The 26,035-nt window shown below is 53.2% G+C and overlaps 1 protein-coding gene across 2 annotated transcripts; it reads right to left on the bottom strand.

Moving 5' to 3' along the window:
- Positions 1-1,536: 1,536 nt before the first annotated feature.
- On the bottom strand, positions 1,537-8,392 carry MAFB (MAF bZIP transcription factor B). 2 transcript variants are annotated; one of them, XM_054724129.1, is made up of 2 exons: positions 7,070-8,392; positions 1,537-1,735 (listed from the first exon to the last, which is right to left on the bottom strand). In XM_054724129.1, the coding sequence occupies exons 1-2, from the start codon at positions 8,035-8,037 to the stop codon at positions 1,678-1,680; spliced, it is 1,026 nt and encodes a 341-aa protein (XP_054580104.1). In that variant the 5' UTR covers positions 8,038-8,392; the 3' UTR covers positions 1,537-1,677. The 2 variants fall into 2 exon arrangements, with proteins under 2 accessions (XP_054580104.1, XP_054580105.1); XM_054724130.1 differs by lacking the exon at positions 1,537-1,735 and adding an exon at positions 3,371-3,398.
- Positions 8,393-26,035: the final 17,643 nt, after the last annotated feature.

The raw sequence follows: 26,035 nt of genomic DNA, 5'->3' as shown, positions 1-26,035 counted from the left end.
GCGTGGATAAGAGTAGCCCACACTTCGGAGAGTTAAGTGAAATGTCACACTGGCTGCACCTCCTATACTCTGTGACCTGCTTGCCCCTTGTCCGTGGAAAAGGACACGTACCAGGCTCAGGCTCAGGCTCAGGCTCAGGCTCCAGGACACAAAGGAGGGTGATGCAGACTGTCAAATTACAGCGGGAAGGTTAGGGAGAGGTGGGGGAGATAAGAGATCAACCGAAGGACTTGTATGCATGCATATAAGCATAACCAATGGACGCAAAACACTGGGGGATGAGGGCATGTATGGGAGTGGGGGAGGGCAATGGTAATATATGTACACATATAATACCTTAATAAAAAAATGGAGGGGAAAAAACAAAAAAAACAAAGGAGGGTGATGCGGAGCCCTGTGCTGGGAAGTGAAGCCCTTTGATGCCCACTCAGGATAGGCAGAGCTGAGTCCCCTGACCAGTCCCGGCCCATGGCCCCTCCTCAGAAGGACACAGGTGCATGTAACCCTGACAGGGTCAAGGCAGTGAACGTGACAAGTCAGAAGAAACGAGGGGAATGTGAATGAGCTCAGGGCAGCCTGGGCTCCTGATTTCAGATGGCATCACAGGCCACACTTAAGGCCTATCTCAACCGCCCCAGCTCTGAAATGGGCAGCCTCTAGCTGCCCACTCCACTGTCCATTTCCGAGAAGAAATGCAAGCCCTGATCAAATGCACAGCTCCAAAAGGGAAACAGAATATAAATATTGGGTTTGTGGACTTCAGCTCCTTGCTCACACCGAAACTGGCTTCTTCCAGAAAGTCTCCGGCCTCCTCCTCCCACTGCCTCTGTGACTGCCCCTCCAGCCCGAGGACATCATCCCTTTTTGATACAAATAAAAAGGAATGTGTAATGAGCGGCTGCTGTTTTACATGAAAGTCACTTCACATGCAAAGAATGCAGAGAGGCAGCTAAAACGGAGCTGCTTCGGAACAAATCCTTATTAATAATTTAGGGGGTTTTCCAAATTGGAGTGGCAACTTACCTCATATATTTAAGTTCTTCCAAGTGAGAACAGTTAGCTCTGATTTTCTTATCTAAATGTGTCTTTTAAGATAATATGTGTAGGACAATGGAGAAGGGTAATGAGATATTAAGAAGACGTGTAAGGCATGGAAATGCGTGTAGCACGTGGTGAAGCTGTGCAGATTCGGAGAACGGGTGCTCCCAGGCAGAAGGCAGGGCTCTCTGTGGTCTGGACACCTGCTCCCAGTGGGGAGGAACTATATCGAAAGGATGAAATTCCAGCGTAGGGCGACAGCTGCCTTCTCCCTCAGCAGCCTGTCCTCTGAGCCAGGTAGGCGCCACCCTGGGAAGCCTAGTGGTGGCTGCTTCTCAGAACCAGGTACACTCTGGACACGGGGCTCTCCCACTGGAAGTGGGCATGTCTCCCGAGACTACTGTGTTGGGAGCAGCTCTTCTCTTTGACTGGCTTCTTTTCGGAGGGCTGCTGTTGAAAAAGACCATGTCTACAAGACTCGCCATTTGGGGACTTTTATTTTGGTGGGGGGAGGAGAGACAAAGCAAACCTCTAATCCTCCCTTCCTTACACAACAAATCCAAATACTACTATCTCTGGGATGGGAGGCCAGGCCACCAGACAGCAGGCTGGAGCGAAGGGGTTGTGCAAGAAAGCAGTTCAGGGGTTTTCTTTGTGCAAACTGAAGGGCTCAGAAGTGGATTTTGCATCTGAAAGCCTGCAAGAGAACAAGTGGAATCTGTAAACCCGGCTGTTTCCAGGGGCCTGGAGAGAAAGAACTTGAGGAGCAGGGTGGGGAGCTGAGGGAGTGGGGGGTTGCCAGGCAAGGCGGGATCTGTAGCTCTCGGTTACAGAGTCCGATGAGGGTCCAGGTGTAGCGGTGAAGCTGGTATGGTTCATGGCAGCTCCCACAATGAGGCTGATTGGAGGAGGCCCAGGACAGGCACAGCGCCCCAGTGCAGGGTGGTGGGCACCTCTGACAAGGAGAGTGGCTGCCCTGCCACAGAAATGCCCAGCAACCCTGGACTGAAGGAAGGCTGGCTGGGAGCGAATGCCAGAGGGATCTGGGTCCAGGATCCATACCCAGCTTCCCAGGGGTCTCTTTTCAGAGAACCGGGATTTGCCCCCTCGCTCTCGCAGTGGGGACCTCACTCCCGTCAATCCCCAGTCAGCCCTGCCACAGGCTCGCTAGCGAAGGATGGAGGGAAAGGCTGGATAGCTGGATCAGCCTCTGGCTCCGGCACCGGAGCTGTGCAGTGGTTCCGGGGACACCAGATCCTCATCTTCCACTCTTCACTGCACCCCACACCTGCCAGCCACCTCAGAACCTCTCCCATAGCTTTGAACCTCTCCCATAGCCTTTCTTGAGAAGCAGCGCCCGGGTAAAAGGGAAAGGAGGGAGGATAGGGGGAGGGGGGAGGGAAGGGGAAAACAGAGGGAAGCAGTTTTCTGAAATGAAGAGTTTACGAAGGAAAGGGAACTGGCAAAGTAAGGACTCCAGGAGAAGAGAAGGGAGCTGGTGCCTCCACCCCTCCGCGGGTGAGGACCCTGGGCTCCTGGGAGCTGTGCCCAGCGCCATCCCAACCCATCTCTCTGAGGGTGGCGAAGCCCATCTGGCCTGCACAGCTCCCTGCACACCCGCGAGAGGCTGGGGGTCGCAGGAAGTGGCCTTCTCATCCAAGGGGGCCAGGGCCGCCCCAGTGCAGCCTGGAGCGCAGCCATGGTCTCGGGCCTGCGTGCGTCCGGGTGTCTGTGAGTGTCTGTCTCTGCGTGCCGGCGTCCCCAAGTGCAGGCGCCAGCCTGTCTACGTGGGACCAGTGCTAGCCTGGCAGACTCCAGTGCAGGGAGATTTTCCCTGGGGTCCTGGAGGATTGCAAGGAGGCCGCGAGCCGTGGGGAGCGCCGTGGGGAGCGGCGGAACCGACCAGGAGCACCGGGCTGCCAGGCGCCACCGGGGTGGGAGGAGCCTGGGGTTCTGTGGACGCTGTTCGCTTTTTCCTGAGCTTATGGGTACCTGGTCTTCGGTCTTCCGCGAGCGGCTGGATGGCAGGCTGCGGGGGCCCTAGACGTGGCCCGGGCATGCTTGCTGCTGGAGCCCGCCCTAGAGGGTTCGGCCTCCTCCTGGGCGCTGCCTTCACCGCCTGCCTCTCGCCTGCCTGTACCACCGCCGGTTGGTGCAGGGACTCGCAGTGCCTGCGAGGGCATCGCTGTGGGTGCAAGGTGTGCATGTTTGTGTATCTGTGCGTCAGCGTGTCACCGGGGCTTGCTGTGGGATTGATTGTCAGCTTCTCAGAGACGCAATTGGTCACTCCCAACCGGCCTGAGCCACCACGTCCTCTGGATGCAGCGTGATGATGTCCGTCACTGGGTCAGTCTGGGTCTCTGTGCTCCGAGAAAGGAAAACCAGCGCTTTGGCGTTTGCGACCCTCCCCACCCAGAGGCCTTTCTCACAGAGCCCAGGTAACTCTAGAGGTGGAGGATGCCAGTCCCCTTGAGAGGATTCCTGGATGAGTCAAGCCCCCACCACTGGGAGTTGCGGTCATTACCATGGTCTCCGGAGCCTCACAGCAGCGGGGTTTCTCCCAGCGCTCCCTGGCCAAGACCTCTTTCGCCCCAAAGGGGGGACGCTTGTACATGTGAGCATATTCTCATCAAGATGTGTGCGTGTGCACTGGCACAGCAATCACCCAACTGATCAGACCCCCTTGCTCCTTCCTCCGCAGGCATGCAGCAGGTACCCCTCAGCCAGACTCGGCCTCCTCCCCGACCAGATCACAGCCAGCACCTTCTTCCCGCCACACTCCTCTTTGGGTTGGTGAAATAAACTTGGAATTTAATTCAAACTGAAATCTCTGACTTCTCTCCTACTAAACAACTCCAAAGAGCCATATACATGTAAATTACTGCTGATATTATTTGTATCCTAACTTTTTGGGACCCCCTCCCCACTTCTCCAGACCCAGCCACCACCCCCACCCCCAGGCCTCCAGGGACCTAGGTCAAAATCTCTTCTCCCCTTCCACTTCCAAGGCTCTTTGCAGCTTTCATTCCTGGCTGGGGCGCTGCTGCTTGGGTCTCTGCACCTTCCCCTCGGGTCCTGAAACCACATTAGGAACTCCAGGCCAGAGAGCTGCAGGGCTGGAAGGCTGAGTCTCCCAGGCTGCAGACACGGAGTCCAAAGAGACCAGAAGTCCCTCACAACCAGCCATTGCCAAAGAATCAGGGGACTATTCTCGGGTTTGGGCGAGGGGGTCCTACTGGGACTCTCAGAGGTATCTAAGGCCAACGCTGAGTTATAAATGGGGTTGCCAGGAGGCTGAGAGAGGGGATGGGGGGAAAGGAAAGGTTCTAGGACTCCCAGGCTGAGGTTGGAGGTGTTGGAGCTGCTGCACCAGAATGATGCTCCAACCCCCTGCTGAAGCTGGATTTGGGGAGTCTCTGAAGTCCTGATCCGGCCATGCATGCTCTTCTGTGAGGCTGAGGACTCGAGGCCTGACTCACAGGTGCATCTTGGGCACAGAGGGACTTCTTGTCTGAGGGTCTTCTACCTGGTGCTGGATTCCCCTGCCTCCATAAGCCCTAGGGGGAGAGAGTAGGCCTCCTCTCTGAGCGGGCACTCTAGCTCTGGGCTGCTCCCCTTGGTCCCAGGGCGATGCACTGGGCAGGACAGAGCTGAGAACCTTCAGCTCAGGCAGGATTGCCAGAGTGGCAGGGCTAGGCTGAGCCCCAGTGTCAGAGGGACCCTGCTTCCTCATCAGGGTGGCAGCTCCCAGAATCCTGGGCTCTGCTAACCTCTACTTCAGAGTGGGCAGGCTAGCCGGCTAGCCCGATGCCCAAGCCTGAAAGCCTCGAAAAAGTGCCTTATGCCCCCTTTCGCTCCTGACTGGGGTGGGGTCTATACCTAGGGTGAGAAGCAAAAAACATGTTTGAAGCCATGCACACACACACACACACACACACACACACACTCACTCCAGGGAGAGATTTGCCTGCACTTGGTCTCTTTCTCCATTGGCCAGGGGCATTGAGAGTGCCTTCGAAGCTGGTGCGAGGCTTGAAGAGGCAAGAGAAGAAAGTCAAAGTCAGGCGAACACGGAGTCCTCTAAATAAACACCATTTCCGTGCTTTTAATAAGCAAAATAGGAAACCATTTTAATAACCAAAAAACAGAAACCAGTCTGAATAAAACTACAATAGACTAGGTTTTAATATTTTCATATCATAAGCAGGGTTTGAAATTGATCCCTTATTTTACATGAAATAAAAACAATTTCTGTTGCGGCAAATTTGATTTCAACACAGTTGAATCCGTAAAAACCAAAGCTCGTTTCTGATGCAGGACGAATATCCACAATATTTAAAACTGCAAGCACCATGCGGTTCATACAATCTTGTTATTACTGTTAATTTATCAACTAATACAAACTCAAAAATGCATCCGGCCAGCAGCGCCAGCAATTTCAAATGGGAACAAAAAAATACACTTTCGTTTTGGTATTTTTGTCAGTGCAACTTAAATCCTTTTACTGACCTGCAGGAAAAAAAAATGTAATAATAAAGAAAAACACCCAGATCTTCCCTATAACTACTATACAACTGAAGGGGGGGGGGGGGGGGAACACCACCAATAACTCGCCTGATAGCTCAAAAGCAGGGAAAGAAACACACATAACATGTGAAAGTTGCAAAATCACTTGCCAGTGTTTGGGTTTCCAGTACTTTCTGAGTGTGGACGTTGGTTTAACACAAGTTCAGGTCACCATTGGGCAGTGTCCGAGCTGGTGAAGCCGGTCACCCTAGGGGCACAGCGGCTCCAGCAATTAGTAGCGGCCTGGAGGGTTGTGAAGGGACCCCAGGGTGATTCTGATTGCAATTAAAAAAGCAAACAAGATGTTTTCCTTTCCTTAATGTTAGGGGTGTCAGTTTAGCCATAAAATACAAAGTGGAAGCAAGGAGCTTCCTGGCCTTTGGGGTTTGAAACTCTGCAGCTGCCCTGTCCTGGTACTGGGGTTCTGGGACCCCAGTCCTCTTTCTCTCAAAACCAACAAAATTGAAAACTAAAGCGGAAGGGAAAAGAGGACCCAGTGCAGGCAGGGGAGCGGAGAAAACAAGCAACTTCCAAAAGTGCCCAAGACAAAGTTGATTTCTGATGCACAATGCCCACAACTTTTTTTTACTTACAAAAAAAATGCCATAATAATAAACCCAAACAAAGACGACACTCGGTTTGCTGCCACGGTCTCTGAGCGGTTTGGCAGGCGGTATTTACAAGCCGACAGCCGGGACTGACACCCGGCAGGCAGCCACCGGAGTTTCCAAACTGCGTTCCCTTCTCACTCAAAGAAACAAGGGGTTATGATCCATGATCAACAACATGCTAAAGTTAAACAAGAAAATGGTACAAAATAGAAATTATTACCATACATGTCCAGCATGCAGGATTAATATTTTTAATGCAGATTTTCGTATTTTTTCTATATAATCGAGCAGGCAATAAAACTGATGATTTTTGCGCGCAGAATGTTCTAACTGAGGCCCGCGTCTCGGGGCTGAGAGCCAGTGTTCTCCGGACCTGGACAGACAGGTCCATCTGTCTTTCCTTCCTCGCCTCGCGCCTGCCAGGACGCCAGGGTCCCTCTCTCCTCGCAGCTCTCTTCCCGGCCGTGAGGTAGCGCCCCGGCTTAACGCACAAAGTTCAGAAAGCCACGAGTCTCCTGACGGCCATCGGCGACTCCTCAGGACTATGCCTCGTCGCCCTCCAGCCTGAAGAAAAGTTGCTCCGGGACTTCCCACCCCCTGGTCTCTCTCTGGCTCTGCTCCAGTCTAGGAGGCGGCGCTGGCGCGCACCGTTCTCGCCTTGGCCAAGGTCCCCTGCCTGCCCGCGCGCCCTCCCGTCGCCCGCGTCCCGCGCGCCCTTCCTCCTCTCCCTCAAGTCAAACAGGTCAAGGCTGGGGCTGTGGCAGGGACAGGGTCCAGGGGAGTCTGGGGCTGGGAACTGGGGACGGGGAGTCCGGGCCAGGGCAAGGGCAGGGGCCGGGATGGCCACGACTCACAGAAAGAACTCGGGAGAGGAGGGGCTGTCGCTGGTGGAGCCCGCCTCCCTGAAGCCGGAGTTGGCGAGTTTCTCGCACTTGACCTTGTAGGCGTCTCTTTCGCGGGCCAGCCGGGACACCTCCTGCTTAAGCTGCTCCACCTGCTGAATGAGCTGCGTCTTCTCATTCTCCAGGTGGTGTTTCTGCTGGACACGTTTATACCTGCACGACTGGGCGTAGCCCCGGTTCTTCAGGGTCCGCCGCTTCTGCTTCAGGCGGATCACCTCGTCCTTGGTGAAGCCCCGCAGGTGGCGGTTCAGCTCGCGCACGGACATGGACACGAGCTGGTCGTCGGAGAAGCGGTCCTCCACGCTGCCACTACCACCAGACGCCGTCGCCGCGGCTGCCGCGTGCGGCCCAGGCCCGGGGTGGCTGGTGGGCAGCTGCTGCGTGGGGCTAGCAGCATTGGACGGCGGCGGCGACGCTTGGTGATGGTGGTGATGGTGCTGGTGAGCGTGTGGGCCCAGCTCTTCGTGGGTCACGCCGGCGCCCGGGTACCCATGATGTGGGTGTGGGTGGTGGTGATGGTGGTGGTGGTGCGCACCGCGGAAGCCGTCGAAGCTCTGCAAGGGCTGTGGCACGGGGTGCGAGCCGATGAGCGCCTCCACCGCGTCCTCGGGCGTCAGGTTGAGCGCCTCCGGGTTCATCTGCTGGTAGGTGCTCGCCATCCAGTACAGGTCCTCCAGGTGGGTCTTCTGTTCGGTCGGGCTGAAGCTGGGCGACGAGGGCACCGAGCTACAGGGCGTGCTGAGCGGGGTGGACGACACCGAGCCGGCGGGCTGCAGGCGCGTGCAGGGCCGGCCCGGGCGCTCCGCGCGCCCCAGAGGCTCCTTCTTCACATCGAACTTGAGCAGGTCGAAGTCGTTAACATACTCCATGGCCAGCGGGCTGGTGGGCAGCTCGGGCCCCATGCTCAGCTCCGCGGCCATCGCTGACGCGAGGCGCAGCCGCCGCCGGGAAACTTTGCGGCCGGCCGGGGCGCGCCGAGCCGAGAGCGGGGGCGAAGAGCGGCGAGCCCGGGAGGCGGTGAGCCGAGGGCGCAGCGGGCCGGGGCCGCCGGCCAAGCCTTTGTCTGGAGACGCGGTGGCGCGCCGGAGAGTCCCAAAGCTGCCTGCGCCACCCCAGAGCTCGGGACTGTGGCAAAGCCGGAGCCTGGGCGAGCGGGGAGGGGTAGAGAAGCGAGCGGGGCGCGCAGCTGTGCGAAGGGGAGGCGCGGGGCAAGCGACTGCCGCTCGCTCCCGAGCTCTCTCGGTCTTGGGTTCTCAATTGCAGCCGCTCACAGCCCGGCGGTGCAGCTGTGCTGAATCTGGCGCCGCCGTTTCCTTTTATCGCCTTCTGATGTCACTGGAGAGTGGGGGCCCAGGCGGCCCAGCCTGCTGGCCAATAGCTGCACGGCCCCCGCAGCCCCACGGCGCAGGGCGGGGCGCGCCTGACAGCTCCTCCGCCCCCCGCGTCAGCTGACTGGAGGCCTGAGCCGCGGGGGAGGAGGCTTAGCAGAGGGCTGGAGCCAAGTAGGACCGTGGGCCAGGGCCCAGCCCCCCACACCCTCAAAGTCCCGGCCCCCGCCCTCTCGCTTTTGGTGCGCATTCCCCCTCTGGGCCAAGCAGCGGCTTTCTCCACTTCGCGGGTGCTTCTCCCTCTTTTCCCTTTGGTTTCCCCACCCCCTGTCCGTGTCACCCCCAAGGAGGCTCAGAACAAGCGCCAGGACAACACCTCTCGGGTCCTTTGTTCCCAAGCGCCCCCGCCCAGTGGGGGACCGCTCCGTGTGCTGCGCGGCTGTGGTCCGTGTGCGTGCCGTGTGTTTCTGCAGGGCTGCACATATTTGTGTGTTGAGGGGTGAGTTGGGTTTCCAAGAGTTGTGTTCAAATCCAACTCTTAGCCTCAAGGGAACCTCCTCGAGCCAACCAAGGGCCGTTCCCCTCCTGCCGGGTGCGCTGGCCTAACCCTGAGATAGAACTCCACTGGCCCCACCGCTCACTGCGCCCACCCCTCCCACAAATGCACAAGATGAAGGGAGCGGGGAAAGAACCGGACAAACTGCGCTGAAAATCTTTCCCCAGCCAGATGCACGGAACCCTGAGCTTCCGGAGGCATGGGGCTCAGGCCGGACCAGGACGTTGCTCCGATGCTCCGGGTGGCTCTTGGCTGCTGGGGAATCAGCCTGTTTTTGTTTGAACGTTTTGTAACGATTAAGCAGATCCCCGGCGTCAGCCGGCCACCAAGAGGCTCAAACAGGCATAAAGTGCGACCCCAAGTGGCCACTGTGCGCAAAGGCGCACCGAACCGCCTGGCCCGCAGCCGGAAAGATTGGACGACGTCTGGGACCTAGCTGAGTCCTCCTAAGCTGCCCGACCCAAACCAGCCCAGAAAGTAGGCTGAGTGTGCACCGGCGCCCAGGACGGTTTCCCCTAGAGTTACGCAAAGGTCGTCGAATCCGCACTTCGGACTCAGCCACGAGTTCCCCGCCGATCATCCCCCATGAAACTCTGCGCCCGGCTCTAGAGATGAGCGGGTGCAGGGGCGGATGCCGATGGGCCGTTCCCAGTGCGGGAAGGTCCTAGGCCGGGTTAAGCCTGTGGCAGAAAGCGTAAACGCCGCAGCGAGGGGGTCCAGGGTTGTCCGAAGACAACTCCCGGAGCGCAGACGGGAAGCCAGGCGCGCACCGCACTACGTATACACACAGGTCTCGGGCACCGTGCACCCTCCCTACCGGGGTCCAGGATGGCCTGAAATCAGAGGTTCTTCCCAAGACCCCAGCCCGGGCTCAGAAACCGGATAAATCTTAAATTCGCTGTACCGGGAGACCCGACCCGTCTCCCGCGTCGCCTTCTGCGCTTCCGCGTTGAGTGCGCACAGCAAAAGGCAGGAGAAGCGCGCACCGGGTGAGTGTGTCCGAGCTGCTGCCTGTGCAGGACCAGCACGACGCTGCGCTTAAGTGTCGTCAGGTGGGCCTCACCGATGTGGATGCACCCCGATTTTTTTTTTTTTTTTTAGCGTTAGAAGATAAAATATTTACCTTCAATTAACCTGAAAACTATTATCTTGCGCCCTCAGTGAGGCGGAGGTGGGATGTGGTCTTAGACCGCCTGTTTTTAATAAAATGAATATCTTTTAACTAAGACTTGAACTGAAAGGTTGGGTTCCGCAAGGGCAACTGTAAAAGCTGTAAGAACCCGTCTTCAACCCTCTGCGAGAGCGCGCTCTCCGCTCTCCGCTCTCCGCTCCGCAGAAACGGTTAGGCTGGGTCTGGGCCAAGCCGCTGCCCCGCCCCTGCCCGAAGGTGGGCGCTCGGGACAAGCATCTTCCCAGTCCCTGTCGCGTTTGCACACAGTGACAGCACGCTCGGACCCGCGGCTCCGTGGGGGAACGTTTCGAGGCCATCCTGGGTTGGCCGTCTTGGTCTGTGCAGAGGATGAGCTCCGTCTCCAGGCGCCCGGGCCGGACAAACGCACTGGGCTCTCTCTGAGCCACTGAACTCCAGCCTGGGGCGCCCTCCTTCCCGGCTGCGAGAGACCCGCGGCTAGGAGAGCGCGCCTGACGCTGTGGACTTGTGTGTACACCGCGGAGGCAAAGCCAGTCTGTGTCCGCGCCGTGTCCCTGGGTCGCCCTGATCCTCGCTGTCGAGGAATGAAACCCGCGTCTCAGAGTGCGGCCATCAAGGCCCTAGGGGTTCCTCTGTCCAGGCTCTGCAGTTCCGAACGTTCCGCTTTCCTCGGGCGTCCAGCGCCGTCCCAGGGCTGGTCTAGAACTCGGGCTTTGTCTGGGAGGCGCCTTCTCTTTGTCCCTGTGCCTGTCTCCGTTACAGTCAGTCCTATAGCCTGGGCTCTGACTGAGGTATCTCAGTCCATCCCTAGGTCCACCTCCCCTCCCCAAATCTGTTTCCTGGTTGCTCTCCCAGACCCTCCTCTCCCACCCCACCCCCAAACACCTCCACCAAAAACTGTTGGAAACGGGTGACAAAGACTGCAGTTTGCTCGGGGAGTGCAGGCTGCTGCGGGGCACTGGATCTCACTTCACTGCCTTGCCTCCCTCACCGCGGCTCCTGCTGCGCTCTGCCGCTGGGTCCCGTGGCGCACCCCAAACCTGAAGGCCACCGCCCTGGACACCACAGTCAGCCACCTCCCCGTGCCTAGGGCCTAAGGGGATCAGAGTGCTTGGCTCCCCATCAGTGGGTATACAGCTGTACCCAAAGACTGCACCCCATCCCTAAAAGACAAGCGGGGTGGGGTGGGGTGGGGTGCGGGAAAGAGGAGGGATGGTGGGAGAAGTGGAGAGTCCCCAGGAGAAGCCCAGTGGAGGCCGGGAGACACAGGAGGGGTGCGCGCACTCCCAAGCCCCCTTTGAAGGGAAGCTGGGGAGGATCCGTGGTGTCCAGAGCCCTCTACGGAACATTTTGTTATCTCTAGTCCCCAAAACAACAATTTGAAGTTTTGACCCTAAAGGGAGCCCCTCTCCAGGTTGGGCCAGCGGCGAGGCGTCCTGGGCGCACCACCTTGGCATTCTTGAGCTACTGCTGGTGACAAGGAGGCTCTGCGCGGTCAGAGTCCCCACGGAGGCTCCAGACGCTCGGTGGGGGTAGACAGAGAAGTTATTCCTACAGGGGGCAAAGGACCCACCGCCAGCCGGTTCCAGGTTCCCGCAGCTCCGTGCGCGCCCTTGCAAAGCCAACTAGCTAACCCGAGAGAGGCGCCCCCCTGGTGCTTGCACTCCCCGGCAACTCCAGGCCAGCACTGCGCTCCCGCAGGCGGTTCAGCCCTGAGTGCCCCGTATGACCGTCCTTTCCTGAGGGCTGCAGGTATTTGGTGTGGGAGTGGGCGTCTGCGTGCATGGGTGTGGTGGGAAAGCTGGGGAAAGGGTGTGTGTGCAGGGAGGGGGGAGGACACAGGGCACATGGAAAGCTTTGAATCACAGAACCCACAACTCCGGAGCCTCAGCACCTGATGGGTTGCAAGGTTGGACTATCCGGCTGGCCAAGGGTTCCAGGGTGTCCAACCAGAGAAGAGCCTGAGTCAGGGGACCCCCAGAAACCCACCTACTTGCCTTTGCACCACCCAGCTGTGGGATCCCCTGTCATCTCCACAGAGCCTTGAGGTCTCTGCCTCTTCCCCAGGCCGAGTGGGGGTGGGGTGATTCTGTTGCTCCCACTACATCTGAGCTTCCCAAGTCTGTGGTCTGCAAAAAGCGGCAGGATATTTTTCTCTCTTCCTCTTCCTCTTTCCCAAAGGCAGCCGTCACTTCCACTGCTCCCTGCCCCACACAATGGCCATTAGAGTCAACCCAGCGCTTCAGAAGGAATTCTTGGGCTTCTGCGTCCAGTAGGGAGCTCGAGTTACCTGACTGCAGAACCCTTTTCTGGCTTGCTGCTGGGGGGTGGGGGGCCTCCCGCTCACACATACCAGTACATACTCACAGATATCCTTGGAGTGGGAATCTATTACTGCAACTATTTCACCTGCTGCTTTTTACTTTGTTTTAATGTGAATACTAGACATTTTTAAATTACATACATTGGCTTACATTCTATTCCTATTGGATAGTGCTGTGTTAGCCACTGGGCAGTGCTGCCTCCAATACAGAGGGGACATTTTATAATAATATTCATTCCCATAGGTATAGGGACCAGCAAAGCATTTATCATTCATTTTTTCCTGAATTCTCACAACTCTAATAGGTAGCAACTATTATTATCCTTATTCTATGAAGACAGGTAGGCAGGTAGGTAAATACAGATGTATAACCATGTCCTAAGAATTTTATCAATTAATCCAGTCTTTATGTTTGCCTTTGAGTGAGTGGGACTGTCCCCATCTTACACGGAGAAGGAGGTTCTGAGACGTCAAGTAATCTTTTTAGATACACGGTGGCCATGAGCTGGAGCTTCTGGCCCCAAGTCCAGTGCTCTGAATACTACGAGGCTTGTGATCTCTATCTGGACAGGGTGGCATTCTGAGCACCCAGGTGTTGGCACAGATCCCCAGCTGCTCTCTGGGTCAGGGTTTCCAACTCTCCACAGACATGGGTGTTCTGTTCAGGGCACAGTGAGCCTCTGCCAAGTGCCAAGAGGGCTCAAAGATAAGGGCAGTGATTAGCATGCCTTCTTGTCCATGGCAGTCAAGCATCCTGGGCTTCCCCTCATTCTCTTTCCTCTTCCCTGACCCTGGGGCTGGAGTGTGAGAGAGAAACCAAGGCAGGAGGCAAGGCAAAGGAGAGAGAATTTGCAGTCCTCTCATTCTATCCTTTACCCTTTATCTCAGATCTCAGCCTTGATCCTTGGTCCTGCCTCTGGCCTGAGTTTGACCTTCAGCCCCCATTCACTCATCTCTTAAACATGGGGGGGGGGGGAAAGGGGAGCATGAGATGGCTCAATGCTGATGAGAAGGTCACTGCCATTCAAAGCCAGTGAGGGATGACCAGCAGGGCTCCCTTCCCACCATTACCTCCCCAGGACCCCAGGGCCAGTGTTAGAGACTCTGAAACCCCATCACTGCTCCCCAGGACTGAGACCCTCACCTCCCATCACGGGTCTATCCCTCAACCTCAAGATCTCAGTCTCTCCATCCATTGCCTTCACCCTCACCCAAGCCACCCCCATGTTTGCTTAGATAACTACAGGGGCCTTGGCTCGGCCTCTTCTCATCTCCATAGGGCAATGGAGCCAGTGTTCATGTTATATGAACTTGATCATTCTACCTTTATCCCCTGCTCCCCAGCTTAACTACAAATTCCTTGGATACTTGGACAAAGAGCCAAACTCCTTAGCAGGGCTTTCAGGTCCTGAATGATCTGCTCCTGCCAACCTACCCACCTCATCTTTCACTGCATCCCCCACCCAATGCTCCACACACACTGCCCTCTGTAAGTTCTTCCACAGCCCACGCTGTGTTCTTCCCCAAGGCTTTGCACATACCATCCCCTCTGCCTAGAACCAGTCAGTCTCTTGGTCTCAAGGAGATGGTCTGTGGCTCTTCCCAGGCCTGAGAGGGACTGGGATGCACCAGGAAATGGGGGTGGAGAGCAGAGTGCCAGGTCCTGGGAAATCACACACCCTGGAATCACATGGCAGGGTTTGCACGGATATCTGTCTCCTCTCCAAGTTGGATCAAGGTAGACCTCACATTTCAGAGAGGCCATATGAGATAACACAGGGAAGGTCAAGGAAACGCTTTGGACAGCCGGTCCAAATGTTTTCCACTTGAGAAAATGTATTACAAATACAAATTCCTGAGCCACAATCTGACGTGTTAGAGCCCAGGAATTTGCATTTTAATAAGTCCCCTAGGTAATTCTGATGTTTGAGGTCCAAGAAACACACTTTGAGAAACTAGATGGAACGTGACCAGGAGCTCCTAGAGGAAGACACTGTGATGGAATTGTCTCTGTGTCCCCAGTGCCAAGCAATGCCCACACATCGAGGAACTCAATTACAGTGGTGGAAGAATGAATGAATGAATGAATGAATGAAGTTAACAACTAGGAAACAGTGATGCTTCCTTGCAGAATGGTATCTTAGAACCCTCAGGCCTTTCCTGCATGCCCTCCAGCTCTCTCCTCTCTCTTCGTTAGCAATCATTCCCGAACCTCTCCATCCTCCTCAGACCAAAGATCAGCTCAGAGTAAATCAGGACTGGGTGATCCTGTCCCACTGGCCTCCTGTCTTTCCTTCTCCTCTATCTGGATGCTCTTCAGGGTCCTAGGGGTCCAGCTTCCTGCCACATGCTCATCACAGCTTGGGGAGTAAGCTTCTGAGTACAGGGGAAGTGGGTGGCACCGTCCCACCGCTGGGACCTGCTGCCTGGGGCTGATGGAGGGGATAATGCAGTTTGGCTGTGCCCCGAGCCAGGTTCATTTCAGCCAGGAGCTGCTGTGGTCACTCAATCTCTTTCTTCCCTTTCTTCTTTTAAAAATGAATTATACAAGCCTACTTTATCATTGTAAAAAAATGCAACAATGTAGTTTTAACATCTATGTCTAGAGCTACAGCTTGCTTTTTATTTTTACTCAGCAACTTCTGTGTCAATACATCCAACTCTGCTTCTTTCTTTTTAACTAATGCATGGCAATTCATCCAATGGATGTGCTGTAGTTTTTTACTCTGTCTTGTATTTATGGACATTTAAGCCATTCTCAATCTTTCACTATTGCAAACAATGCTGCAACGAAGAGCTTTTTACATGCTCTTTTTTGCATGTGTGCAAGTATTTCTCTGGAATAGACAGAAAGAGATGGAATCCCTGGATTAAAAGATGAACACATTTGTAATGTTAATACTGTCAAATGAGCATCTAAGCAGATTGTCTCTATTTAATTTCCCATCCGAAATATATGAAGGTGACCTACAGCCACACAATGGGTTTTATCAGGTAACTCATTTGTGCATCTATTTATGTCCATTCTTTGGCCAGTACTGGGAGAGGAGGGCACAGCAATGGGCATGGCTTCTGTCCTCCCCTCCAGGAAACTGCAAACTTTCCCACTGCCACTGGAGAGGCGGTGTGAGAACGATGCATCCACCATGTTGGCTTGGCTGATAAGGCTGACGAGCAGAGGTGACACTTAACTAAGGCTTTGAAGGCTGAGCAGAAGTTTGTCAAACAGAGAAGTGTAGGAAAACCCAGCCATAAGCCCAGCCCAGACAAAGGCACAGAGCAAAGGCACCATCTCGGGCTCTTGGGGAGCTATTTCAGAGAGGCTGGCCATAGCGCTGCAGGCTTCAGCAGGAGCCAACACTTGAAGGGCCTCGAATGCCGTGCCAAAGAGTGGGACTCTTGTCTTGAGAACTAGATCCTCTCCACATGGACAGGTATCTTTTTTGGTTCACTGTCAAGCACATAGTAGGTGCTCAATAAATATCTGTAGGCATGAAAAGGAGCATCCCAAAGGCCTTTACGCAACATGCTTAATTCTCTTTTGCCTCTCACGAAGACAAGGTACACTCAGCATCAGGAAACCGTGAGCCTGGCTCCATTCTGGATGCTGGAAACACGGCACAGACAAGCCAGGATGAGGAATCTGGTCCTGGGTCTCAGCCCCCGATCCCGGCCTTGTGCCAGGTCCCTTTCACCTCTGCCCGTTAGAGATTGCTTTTGGTTTCTGTGTTGACAACCCCTGTTTCTGTGTTTGGAGCGGCTGTTCAGTGCCATTTCCTGATTTAATATCAGAGCAGCACGGAGCAAGGATGCACAGTTAGCAGTTTTTGCTCCAAGTATTTTTCAAGTTCCCTTTTGATGTAAGGGTTGGGTTTACAGCTTCCCCGATCTTGCCGAGCTGGGAGGGAGAGATGGGGGGCGGGGGCGGGGGGGGGGAGGAAGCGGAGGTGGGAGGACAGGAGGAGAGGACCCAACGAAGATTCATCCAGTCTAGCTGAGCTGAGACTCCAAGTTCCTTTTTAGAAAGGGGATGGTGGAGAGATGGGGGTGGGGGGTAGGCCAAAGGGTCTGCCGGCAGGTGTGGCCTCTATGAAGCTCTTTTGTGTGGGTGTAAAGATTTACACATCTTTGCATATATGTCTCTGTAATAAAAACAAAGGACTAAAAAGCTTAAGTAACCTAATGTGATGCAATTCAAAATACCATAAAATGAAAACAAAACTGGTTCAAAGAAAAATTTAAGATGGCTGCAGATTCCAGTAGCACTCAGGTATTTTGACTGAGCATCTACTATACACGAGGCCGTCTGCAGAGCTAAGTGCTGGGAACAAAGTGAGAGGCTCATCTTCTTGTATTGGAAACAGATTTTTTTCACTACACGGTGGCCAATGCAGTGATGGAGGCAGGCACGGGGGCTGCGCGCCCACGTGCACACATGCACAGGGGCACACACACTTGAAGACGGGACATGGGGAGAGACTGGAGTCATGCAGGCCTTGACCTCCCACCTATAGGCGGCCCCTGTGTGACTACTGCTGGGTCTCATTTAGACCTCCACTGCCACAACCTCTGGGACTCTTCCCTTTGGGTCTTCCGAGAAGCAAATGCCAGAACAAGGTTAAGCACGCAAGAGGTTTATTGGGGAAACACCCATGAAGGATAAAGGAGGAGGGAGCAGGAGGAGGCAAGGAGAGCCTTCAGACCACAGTGCAGGCCTGACATCTCTGAGAGGAGAGGGAGGAGGAAGGGGATGGGACTGAAGACTCAGACGACAGCGCTGTCCCAGGAAAGATTCAGTCACCTGTTGGGAGCCCCGAATTTTGGAGGAATGGGCCTGCACTAGCACCACCCTCCCACCCCCGAGATCAGTCATGGCTTAAGGGTGAATTTCCAGGGCCACCACGACCTCCTTCTCTCGCCCAGTCATGGCACACTTCCCCATGTAGTGAAATTAACAGCAGTAAGCACCTCACCGAGCATTCTCTACATGTGAGGGACTGAGCCTCATTTAGCTTACATCAGCTCACTGAGTCCTCCAAGGTAACCTTGCAAGATAGGAGGCATTATCATCACCCGTGTTCTATAGACAGGGAGGCTGAGGCTCAAATGATTAAGTCACTTGCCAGGGACCCCAGCTAGCAGGTGACAGACAACAGCGTTGACGCCTGTTTGAATTTAATCACTGCACTGGACAGCTTTGGAGTGGCTAAGTGGGAGACTCATTTCTCTGTTTGCACCCATCTCTCTTGCTGCCGATCCCTATGATTGACAGCACAGACTTCAAGAAGACCCCTCAGGCCTCATCAGGGCTGATGCCAGCCCATTCCAGGCTGACTGTAGGGCACCAAGAGCCTGCCAGGCAGGTCCAAACAGAAAGTCCACCTGAAGTAGGCAGTCTCCAGCAGCCAACATCTGTCCTTTTCTCAGGCATCACCTCCTCCAGGAAGCCCCCCTGGCTGATCCATGTTTCCACAGCACCTTATACTGACCTCCATCAGTGCATTTATCACACTGTGTCCAGAAGTATCTGTTACATCTGTTTCCACCACTAGGCCCAAACTAGATCTGAGTCACGTTGGAGTCCCTAGCACCCAGCATATGGTGCCTGGCTCTGAAGGGGTGGCAATACATAGGAGGGACACTTGAACAAATGAAGGCTGGTCCAGGACATCAGGGAGATACCCTTGGAGAGCCTGGCTCCCTTGTGAAAACAAGAGCTTTGGCCTTCAGAAGCATAGCCTGCACTCCCCAGCCTGGCCACCAGGGGCTCCAGGCAGTGTTAACACCAAGCTGGGCTGCTTCTTTCTCTGAGCCAATCAGTGCCTCCCTTCCCAGTCCCAGCATCTCCGCTGGGGCCAGGCCCAGGCTTTCCAAGGCCTCAGCATCTGCTCAGCTGTCAGTGGCCCAGTGGGTAGTCCCAGCCAAGGAGGAGAGTTATTTTTATTTATTTCTTCTTAATCATGAACTTAATTTAGCTGCTAATCAGGTTACCATGGTGACTTGCACTGGATTTATAGCAGTTTCCTAAAGTGCCTTTTTCACACTCTTTGGGTAAATGAATAAAATTTGGGTGATGAGCAAAATGCATAAATATTGGGTGCCCTAGGAAAAGGTCAGATACTTCAGTTGTGTACTTGCCTTTGACTCTGCCTAACGCACTTAAGAAAGACCCGCCACTCTGGGCAGATCCCACGTGCCTCTCTTCTGCCCTCCCTATTACCACCAGTCAAGTCTGAAATTTTGACACTGCTTTCAAGGCCTGTTCCTCTATCCTCACCTCCCTCACACTCCGCCTTTCCGTTCCCCTGTGCTGTTCCCTGCACGCTCGTGCTCTATGCCTTTGCCTGTGTTGTGCCTGGGTTAATTTCTCACTCCTCTATCCTGGGAGTGACGGTGGCCTGGCTTATTTTGGTACCATGCCCCTCCCAATGTGGTATTTGAGAATACCTGGGAGCGCTCTCATTGGTCCCACTACCACCGTGGCAGGGGTGAAGACTATCATGCCAGCCAGCCCCGGAGAGCAGGGCAGGGAGGCGGGAGGGAGAGGAAGTGAGGAGCCAGCGTTTTGACAGCTGTCTGTTTCTTACAGTCTGGAGGGCTTACCTAGTGCTCCATATCTGTGGTTGTGGGGGACACAGTTCATCTCCCCTCACCCCATGGGCTCGAGGCAGTCCTGCCTTAGGCCAACTAGAAGCCCCCACCCTGTGCCTCCCAGAAGGGACAGTGTCTCCAGGCTGGAGGCCACAATTTCCAGGTTTCCCCTGGGGACCTTGGGGACGGCTGCCAATCAGTCCTGGGATCAGCCACAGTCCATTAGCGAATGCCCAGGGCCCAAGGCGCCAACGGAGCCACCAGCATCGGCGCCAGATCCCACTCAGGGAACCCAAAGCCACCTTCAATTATTGTCTTGGACTTTGTAATCAGACAAACTGGACCCACAGACAGTGGGCTGGCTCACTCGATTCAGAAAGTCCCCCAGCCACCAGCCCTGACCCCCTGAGCTTACCAGTCACCACTGTGTGAGCCTCCCCAGTCGCAGGAGGAACAGCCTGGCCCACTCTGTAGCCTCTGAGGCTGTGTGAGCTCATTGAGTGGATGCCCCTCTCTGAGCCGCACTTCCCTTATCTAGAAGCTGGGCTACAGTCAGGGCAAATGTGCTGGCATTACTTCTAGCCCTTCTGAACTTGAAGTCAGAAGAGCTGGGTTCAAATCCTAGTGCTGCAGCCTTATTTGCTTTAAGATTGAGGCCAAGGGAAGCCAAGGTCAGTTCCCAGAATGCCTTTAGAAGGGTGAGGTTAGCAGGTCTATACTAAAATGGTGACCAAGCAGAGAATGTCTGTGATATGCCAGGCAAACCCTAAAAGGCTACAGTGACTTTGGCAGGCATGCTTGTCCATTTTCATCCCCTAGGCATTCTTCCCAAAATGAACATGACTTAGGGGTTTGGGGGTGGGTGGGTAGAGGGATGGTCCCCTTTAACTGAGCATGGAAGGATCTAGGGATATAGACACAATAGCCCAAGGCTTGAGAGAATCTGAGTTCTAACCCTAGCTTAGTGGTAAATTTATGTGTGATCTTGGTCAAGTCATTGAACATCTCTGGGCTTCGGAAGTGTTTTTCTGGGAAGATCAAACCCCACCCAAATGAGACTGGGACCTTATATTCCCCAGATTCCTCTCTAGTAAGTGAGTCTGTCAAGCTGATTCTGGCACATCTCACAGCAGTAAAAGGCAGAAATTATGACTTTGTAAAGCTCAAAGAAGAAACCCTTTTTGGCCACTGGGGGCTGCCTTACTCCACCCTCACCTTAGTGCAGAACTCACAGGTGCCCACTCCCTGCAGTGATTCGACAGCTTCTAGCACAGAGGAAAGCAGGGGACTTCCCATTGACTTGGTGTGTGTTACACAGTGCTGCGTTGAAGAACACAGGCTCTGGAGTCCAACTACCTGGGTTCAAATACGAGCTGTGCCGTCGCCCCTGGGCAAGTTGCCCAACCACTCTGTGTCTCTTCTCCCTCACATGTGTAATGAGGCTAATAGCACATTTACCTCATAGGACTGTTGGGAAGATTAAGTGAGCTAATCCACACTACGCACTTAGTGTTGTGTGTTGACGACCAAATATTATTAGCCCCATCACACAAGGAAACTGAGATGCAGAGAAATGAAATCTCTGATCTGGGCCCAGTGCTTTAAATCAGCGCCTTTGCCACCAGACCTTGCTGTTCGATAAGATCAATGTTCTCAACTGACTTGTTTTGCAAAACAAGTTCTTACAGCAATGGAAATAGAGAAGGGAGTAGGGAGTTCATTAAGAAGGGCAGGGCGAGCCACTGATCAATCCTAACATCGTCAGAGGAGAGGCGATTAGACGTTAGGATGTGATGCAACAAGGTGCGCACACACCCTCCACGAAGGCTTCTGGCCAAAAATCGAAGGTGACTGATCAGGCCTCTGGATCTGACTGCTAGTTTCCAGGAAACACGGGGGACAGAGGGACATGTTAGATGACACAAGGAGGCAATCAGCCAGAACGTGAAACAGTCTGCAGGATAAATGACCCAGATTCATCAAAAACAAATGGCATTTTAAAAAAGGAGAAATGACATTTTAAAATGTGGGGAGAAGGGGGGACTGTTATTATAAATTAAAAGAAACTTAAGAGACATATCAACCAACAGCAATGTTTGTGGCCTAATTTGAACAACCTAAATGTAAAAAGATATTTTTGAGACAATGGGAATGTTTAAACATAAACCAAATATTAGATATTAAAGGAACTGGACTTTTTTGGTTAGGTATGATTATAGTATTATACTTATGTTTTTTATGTTGTTGTTTTTTACCCTCACCCGATATGTTTATTGATTTTAGAGAGTGAGGAAAGGAGAGAGAGAGAGAGAGAGAGAGAGAGAGAGAGAGAGAGAGAGAGAGAGAGAGAATCATCAATATGAGAGAGAAACATTGATTGGTTGCCTTCCTAAGCACCCTGACTGGGGATGGAACCCACAACCTTTGGTTGTATGGGACCACACTCCAACCAACTGCGCCACTCAGCCAGGGCTATTTTAACATTTTAAAAGTCCTTCTCTATCAGCAGTACCCCCTAAAATATTTATGCATGAAATGAGATTATGTCTGGGATTTATTTTAAATCTCTAGTGAGGGGGTGGAATAAGAAGTGCCCAAAGGTTTATTGTGATTCTCTAATTTTAAGTCTGTTTGAAAATTTTCATAATAAAAAGTTAAAAAAAAAATGAGGGGCAGAAGATGGAGGCAGATAGCTAGGTAGGAAGAGTTACAAGTATAGGTTTCAGAAACACTGGTTGTGAACAAGGTTTGGCCCCATGGAAACCAGACCTCCAACCCCTCGGCCATCAAAAAGTGGTATGTCTCTTACCCATTCTCAGGCCACCTGAGGGAAAACAAGTTTTTGCACACTCATTCATTTACTAACTCACTTTACAGTTCATTCATTCACTTGCCTCATTCATTCATCCATTCACTCAGTCACTCTATAATTCATCCATCCTCCCATCCTTCCTTCCATCCATTTATTTGTTCAATCAACACACCTATTTGCTGAGAGCCTCCAATGTGCCAGACACCAAAAGTAATCATCTCTGTCCTCGTGGTGCTGAGAGTCAGGAGTAGGGAAGGGATTCGACTTGATCAATCTCCCATCACACAAATATACCTTCATAAACCATGAAAAGTTCGAGGAATGAAGTCAACTGAGTGCCACTGGGGAGTTTAACAGGTGGGGACATGACTTGGTATGGGGAGAAGGATGGTCAGGGAAATACTCTGTAACATTTAAGCTGAGACTTGAACGATGAGGAGATAGCCACGTGAAAAGCCCAGGGAAGGGCATTCGGGCTCAGAGAACAGCAAGAGCAAATGTGCCGGGGCAGGAAGGAGCCTCCTGGGGCAGCAGGGACTGTCAGGAAGGGTAAGTCCAGGAGGGTTGCTAGAGCAGAGGGAGGGAGCAAGGAGACTCCATAAGACTCTGTAAGTTGGACAACTGCTGCTCTTGAACCAAGGAAAATTTCCCCCCCATAAGCAGAACTTACCATGTAGAGACGTGGGCTTTGGGCCAGCTGACAAATGCTCCTGCAAGTTATCAAGACAAGTATTGGGAAAGTTTGTGTACGTGTTGTCTAGTGAAAATGCTCTACTTGCTGAAAGAATGGGAATCTGGAAGCATGGTGGAGAGGAAGGGAGGGAGGCTGCCCTGGAGCAGAGAAGAGGCAACTACAAAGGGAATCAGTGGAATCGCTGAGTAAGGAAGACTCCCAATTAGAGATTTTAAGACCCACGTTGAAAAGCAGGCCTGTGCCCTGCTCAGCCCCAGCCAGCCCCGCCAGGGGAAGGAAGTCCCAGCCAACCATGGGGACAGTCGCCTAGTGATTTATGGCCCTGAGACAAAGGCTCCCAAGGATAGGCCCTGTGAAACTCACACGTGTTATTGGAACAATTAGAGCCCATCCATCTATTTGAGTCAGCACAGTATCCGGAAAATGGGCCTGGAACAGGACTGGCACAGGCTGAGCACCAGCTCTTCACATAGGACTTTCCACAAAGCCGGGAGCTGATGGCTATGAGCCCCATTTCTCAGACGAGGAAAATGAAGCGCCAAAAGATGACTTGTTCAGGGTCACCAGCTAAGAGAATCAAACTCAAGTCCCTTTGACTTTGATCAAAGGCCATACTCTTTTTTAAAAATATATATTTTTATTGATGTCAGAGAGGAAGGGTGAGGGAGAGAGAGACAGAAACATCAATGATAAAAGAAAATCATTGATCAGCTGCCTCCTACACACTCCCCACCAGGGATCGAGCCCACAACCTGGGCATGTACCCCCACCGGGAATCAAACCATGACCTCCTGGTTCATAGGTCAAAGCTCAACCACTGAGACACACTGGCCAGGCAAAGGCCATACTTTTTTTGTGTGTGTCATATCTTACTGTCTCCCTGGCAGTTCCTGCAGCTGCCTGGGGTGGCTGGTCCCTTGGAGGCTACAGTTTTCCCAGACTGGACCACTATTGCCCATTCAGAAAGACTGGGCTCCCAGTTCCCAGTTTACCCTAAAAAACACACACCAAGCTGGAGTATCTAAAGCCAACAGCAGCCTCCTCTCCTGCAGAAGCAGGCGCTCTCTCCTCCTCTGGAGCTGCATTTCTACAGGGACTTGCTAGGGGTCGTGAGTGGCAGTCCCCTGCCTCCCATCTCTATGGCTTTCTGGCCATCATAAGAGATATGGGGGAAGTAGCTCCTGTGAATGATTCCAGTCCCTCCACTCGGGACCGCCATGTCTGACTCAGCGCTGGGATCCTAGCACGGGATCTGGCCAAAAAGGCACACAGCACGTGCTTGCTGAATTAAAGAATGGACCACTGGCACTGGAAACACTGCAGCTAACCCAACTTGAGAAAGAAAAAAAAAAAGAAAAAGATGATTTATCAAGTGATGTGGAGATGGGGAAATGCTTAGAGTATAATGTTCATTGTAAAAAGCAGACTACAAACCCATATAACAAAAAAAGGCCACATAAATCCAGTATGATTTTATGCGATAAGTCGCATAAAATAAGATACATAGCAAACCTCCAGGATGAAAATGTAAACGAAAATATTAACAGTCACATCACTGTGCAGTTGGCTTATACGTGGTTTTATTTGCTGCTTTAATTTTTTCCAAAATGTATTGAAGGAACATGTACAGTTTTCCAAAGGATAAGGAAAGGCCATGACTAATTTTGTTTAGTAACATAGTTTTAAATAATAAAGTTTAGGCCACCGCCTGCCTCTCTGAACTCAAGAGTCAGCTCCTCAGTGCCAGATAGCACCTTGCTATCCTGTGAGCTCCGGCAGAGCTCCCCTGGGCCCCAGAACCCACACCATGGCACCTGCCCAGGGCCTTAAGGTGGAGAGCGTGGGTGCCAGGCCTAATAGCCATCTGCCAAATCCTCACCACGACCAGTACATTTCCACGACTCCTTTCCCCATAAGCAAGTCAGTAAATCAAAGCGCATCTCATACACAAGGTGGGCCCTTTCTGGTAAAACACAAAAAAACTTAATCTTTGGTCCAGAAGCAGTAGATTGCGGCAGCAAGTCAGCAGCCAAAACCATTAATCTTTGCCGCGTTCCCCAACTGGCCCGAGTAGTAAAGAAGATAATACCCCAGCAGAATCAGTGACCCACTACAAATTGGTCCTGAAAGGTCCACCAGCATAAATAGACTTTTGCTGATCCAACACTTGTTAGGAACCCCAACAAAGAGACTATTGGCTCATCTGATGAGCCGCTTGCAATGGGCCCTTGCAATGGCTGGTGATGGATGACCACCCTCCCTTGGAGGGGAAGATGCAGCTCCTGGTATGGGGCCCTTTCTCATCTTAAATTTGTCCTCAATAAATCACAGGTGCAGAGGAGCCGGCATCAGTTTCATTACACCTACATGCTCCAGTATCAATCACGCCACCATGGAGGCCTGTCTGGGCACAGTTCATTTCAAGTGGCTTTTTCTGTTCTGATTCTGTTTCTACTGCAATGCGTGCCTCCAAGGGGCTGGGGACCCAGAGAGCAGGAGGAAGTAGCTTCTCCCAGAAGGCCTAGGCGTCCTTGGCCTCAGCAACTATCCCCTCCTCCTTCTCCATTAACTATTCCTCCGATGAGAGCCCCTCTGAGCTCTGTACCCGATGGCTGTGCAAAGACTTTGAATCAGAAGAGACTTGCTTTCAGGTAATGGCTCTGATATCTGCAAACTTGGAGCACTGCTGTCACCTTCCTTTGCTGAGGTTCAGTTTCCTCATCTGGAAAACGGGGCTAATAACACCTACCTCTGCGATTGAACACAGCACTGTGTGTAAAAGAGCCTAGCACAGTGCTGGACACAAAGTAGACCCTCAGCTGTCAGAACTGACAGTAGTCCCATTCCTGCCTGTGCTCATTCCTGGCTTGGATGCCTGCTAGAGAGAAAGTATTCTGGGATGGCTGGCTTTGCTTTCCTTTGGTGCCCAGGCCCATAAGCAATCAGAAGCTCCCTGCCTCCTCTTCCTTGTGCCCACCTGACTGGACCATTCAGAGTGCCAGCAAAGGCACATCAATTATAGCTCAGAATTTATGAAGATGCTGCCACGGCTCGTTTTTTGTCTTGTTCTTTTCATTGTAGGCAGTTAAAATACACTAAAACTAAGGACACCAGGGAGCTCTCAGACCTCTTCTTAATGCACATAATCGAATACTGTAATGTCATTAAATGCATGTACAAGGCTCATCATAAAAGCTGTGAACTTCTTTTTAAAGAATCCTAATTGAGAATAAATGGTTTCTTTTTAGGCAGGCCCTCAGCCAGTCTGCCTATGGCCACCAGAGGCAGGACCCACACACCCCTCCTAGCCTGCCACGGGCCTCTTCCCCTCCACTCCTCCTCCCCTTCTCCCCTCCTCCCCTCCTCCCTTCTTCCCTTCCTCCCCTCCTCCCCTTCTCCCCTCCTCCCCTTCTCCGGAGGCACAGGCCAGCCCAGCCGCCTCTGCGCCTCTGCTGTGGGTGGAG

Source organism: Eptesicus fuscus, chromosome 12, assembly GCF_027574615.1.
Source record: "Eptesicus fuscus isolate TK198812 chromosome 12, DD_ASM_mEF_20220401, whole genome shotgun sequence".
Lineage (NCBI taxonomy): Eukaryota > Metazoa > Chordata > Mammalia > Chiroptera > Vespertilionidae > Eptesicus > Eptesicus fuscus.
This window is presented reverse-complemented; position numbering and strand designations above follow the sequence as displayed.

Bases quoted from the DNA above. Each gene is read 5' to 3' on its own strand.
- MAFB (XM_054724129.1), bottom strand. From the start codon at position 8,037: ATGGCCGCGGAGCTGAGCATGGGGCCCGAGCTGCCCACCAGCCCGCTG. The intron at 1,736-7,069 runs GTGAGTCGTGGC...GTTCTCTTGCAG, and splicing joins TCCTCTCCCGAGTTCTTTCT to GCTTTCAGATGCAAAATCCA.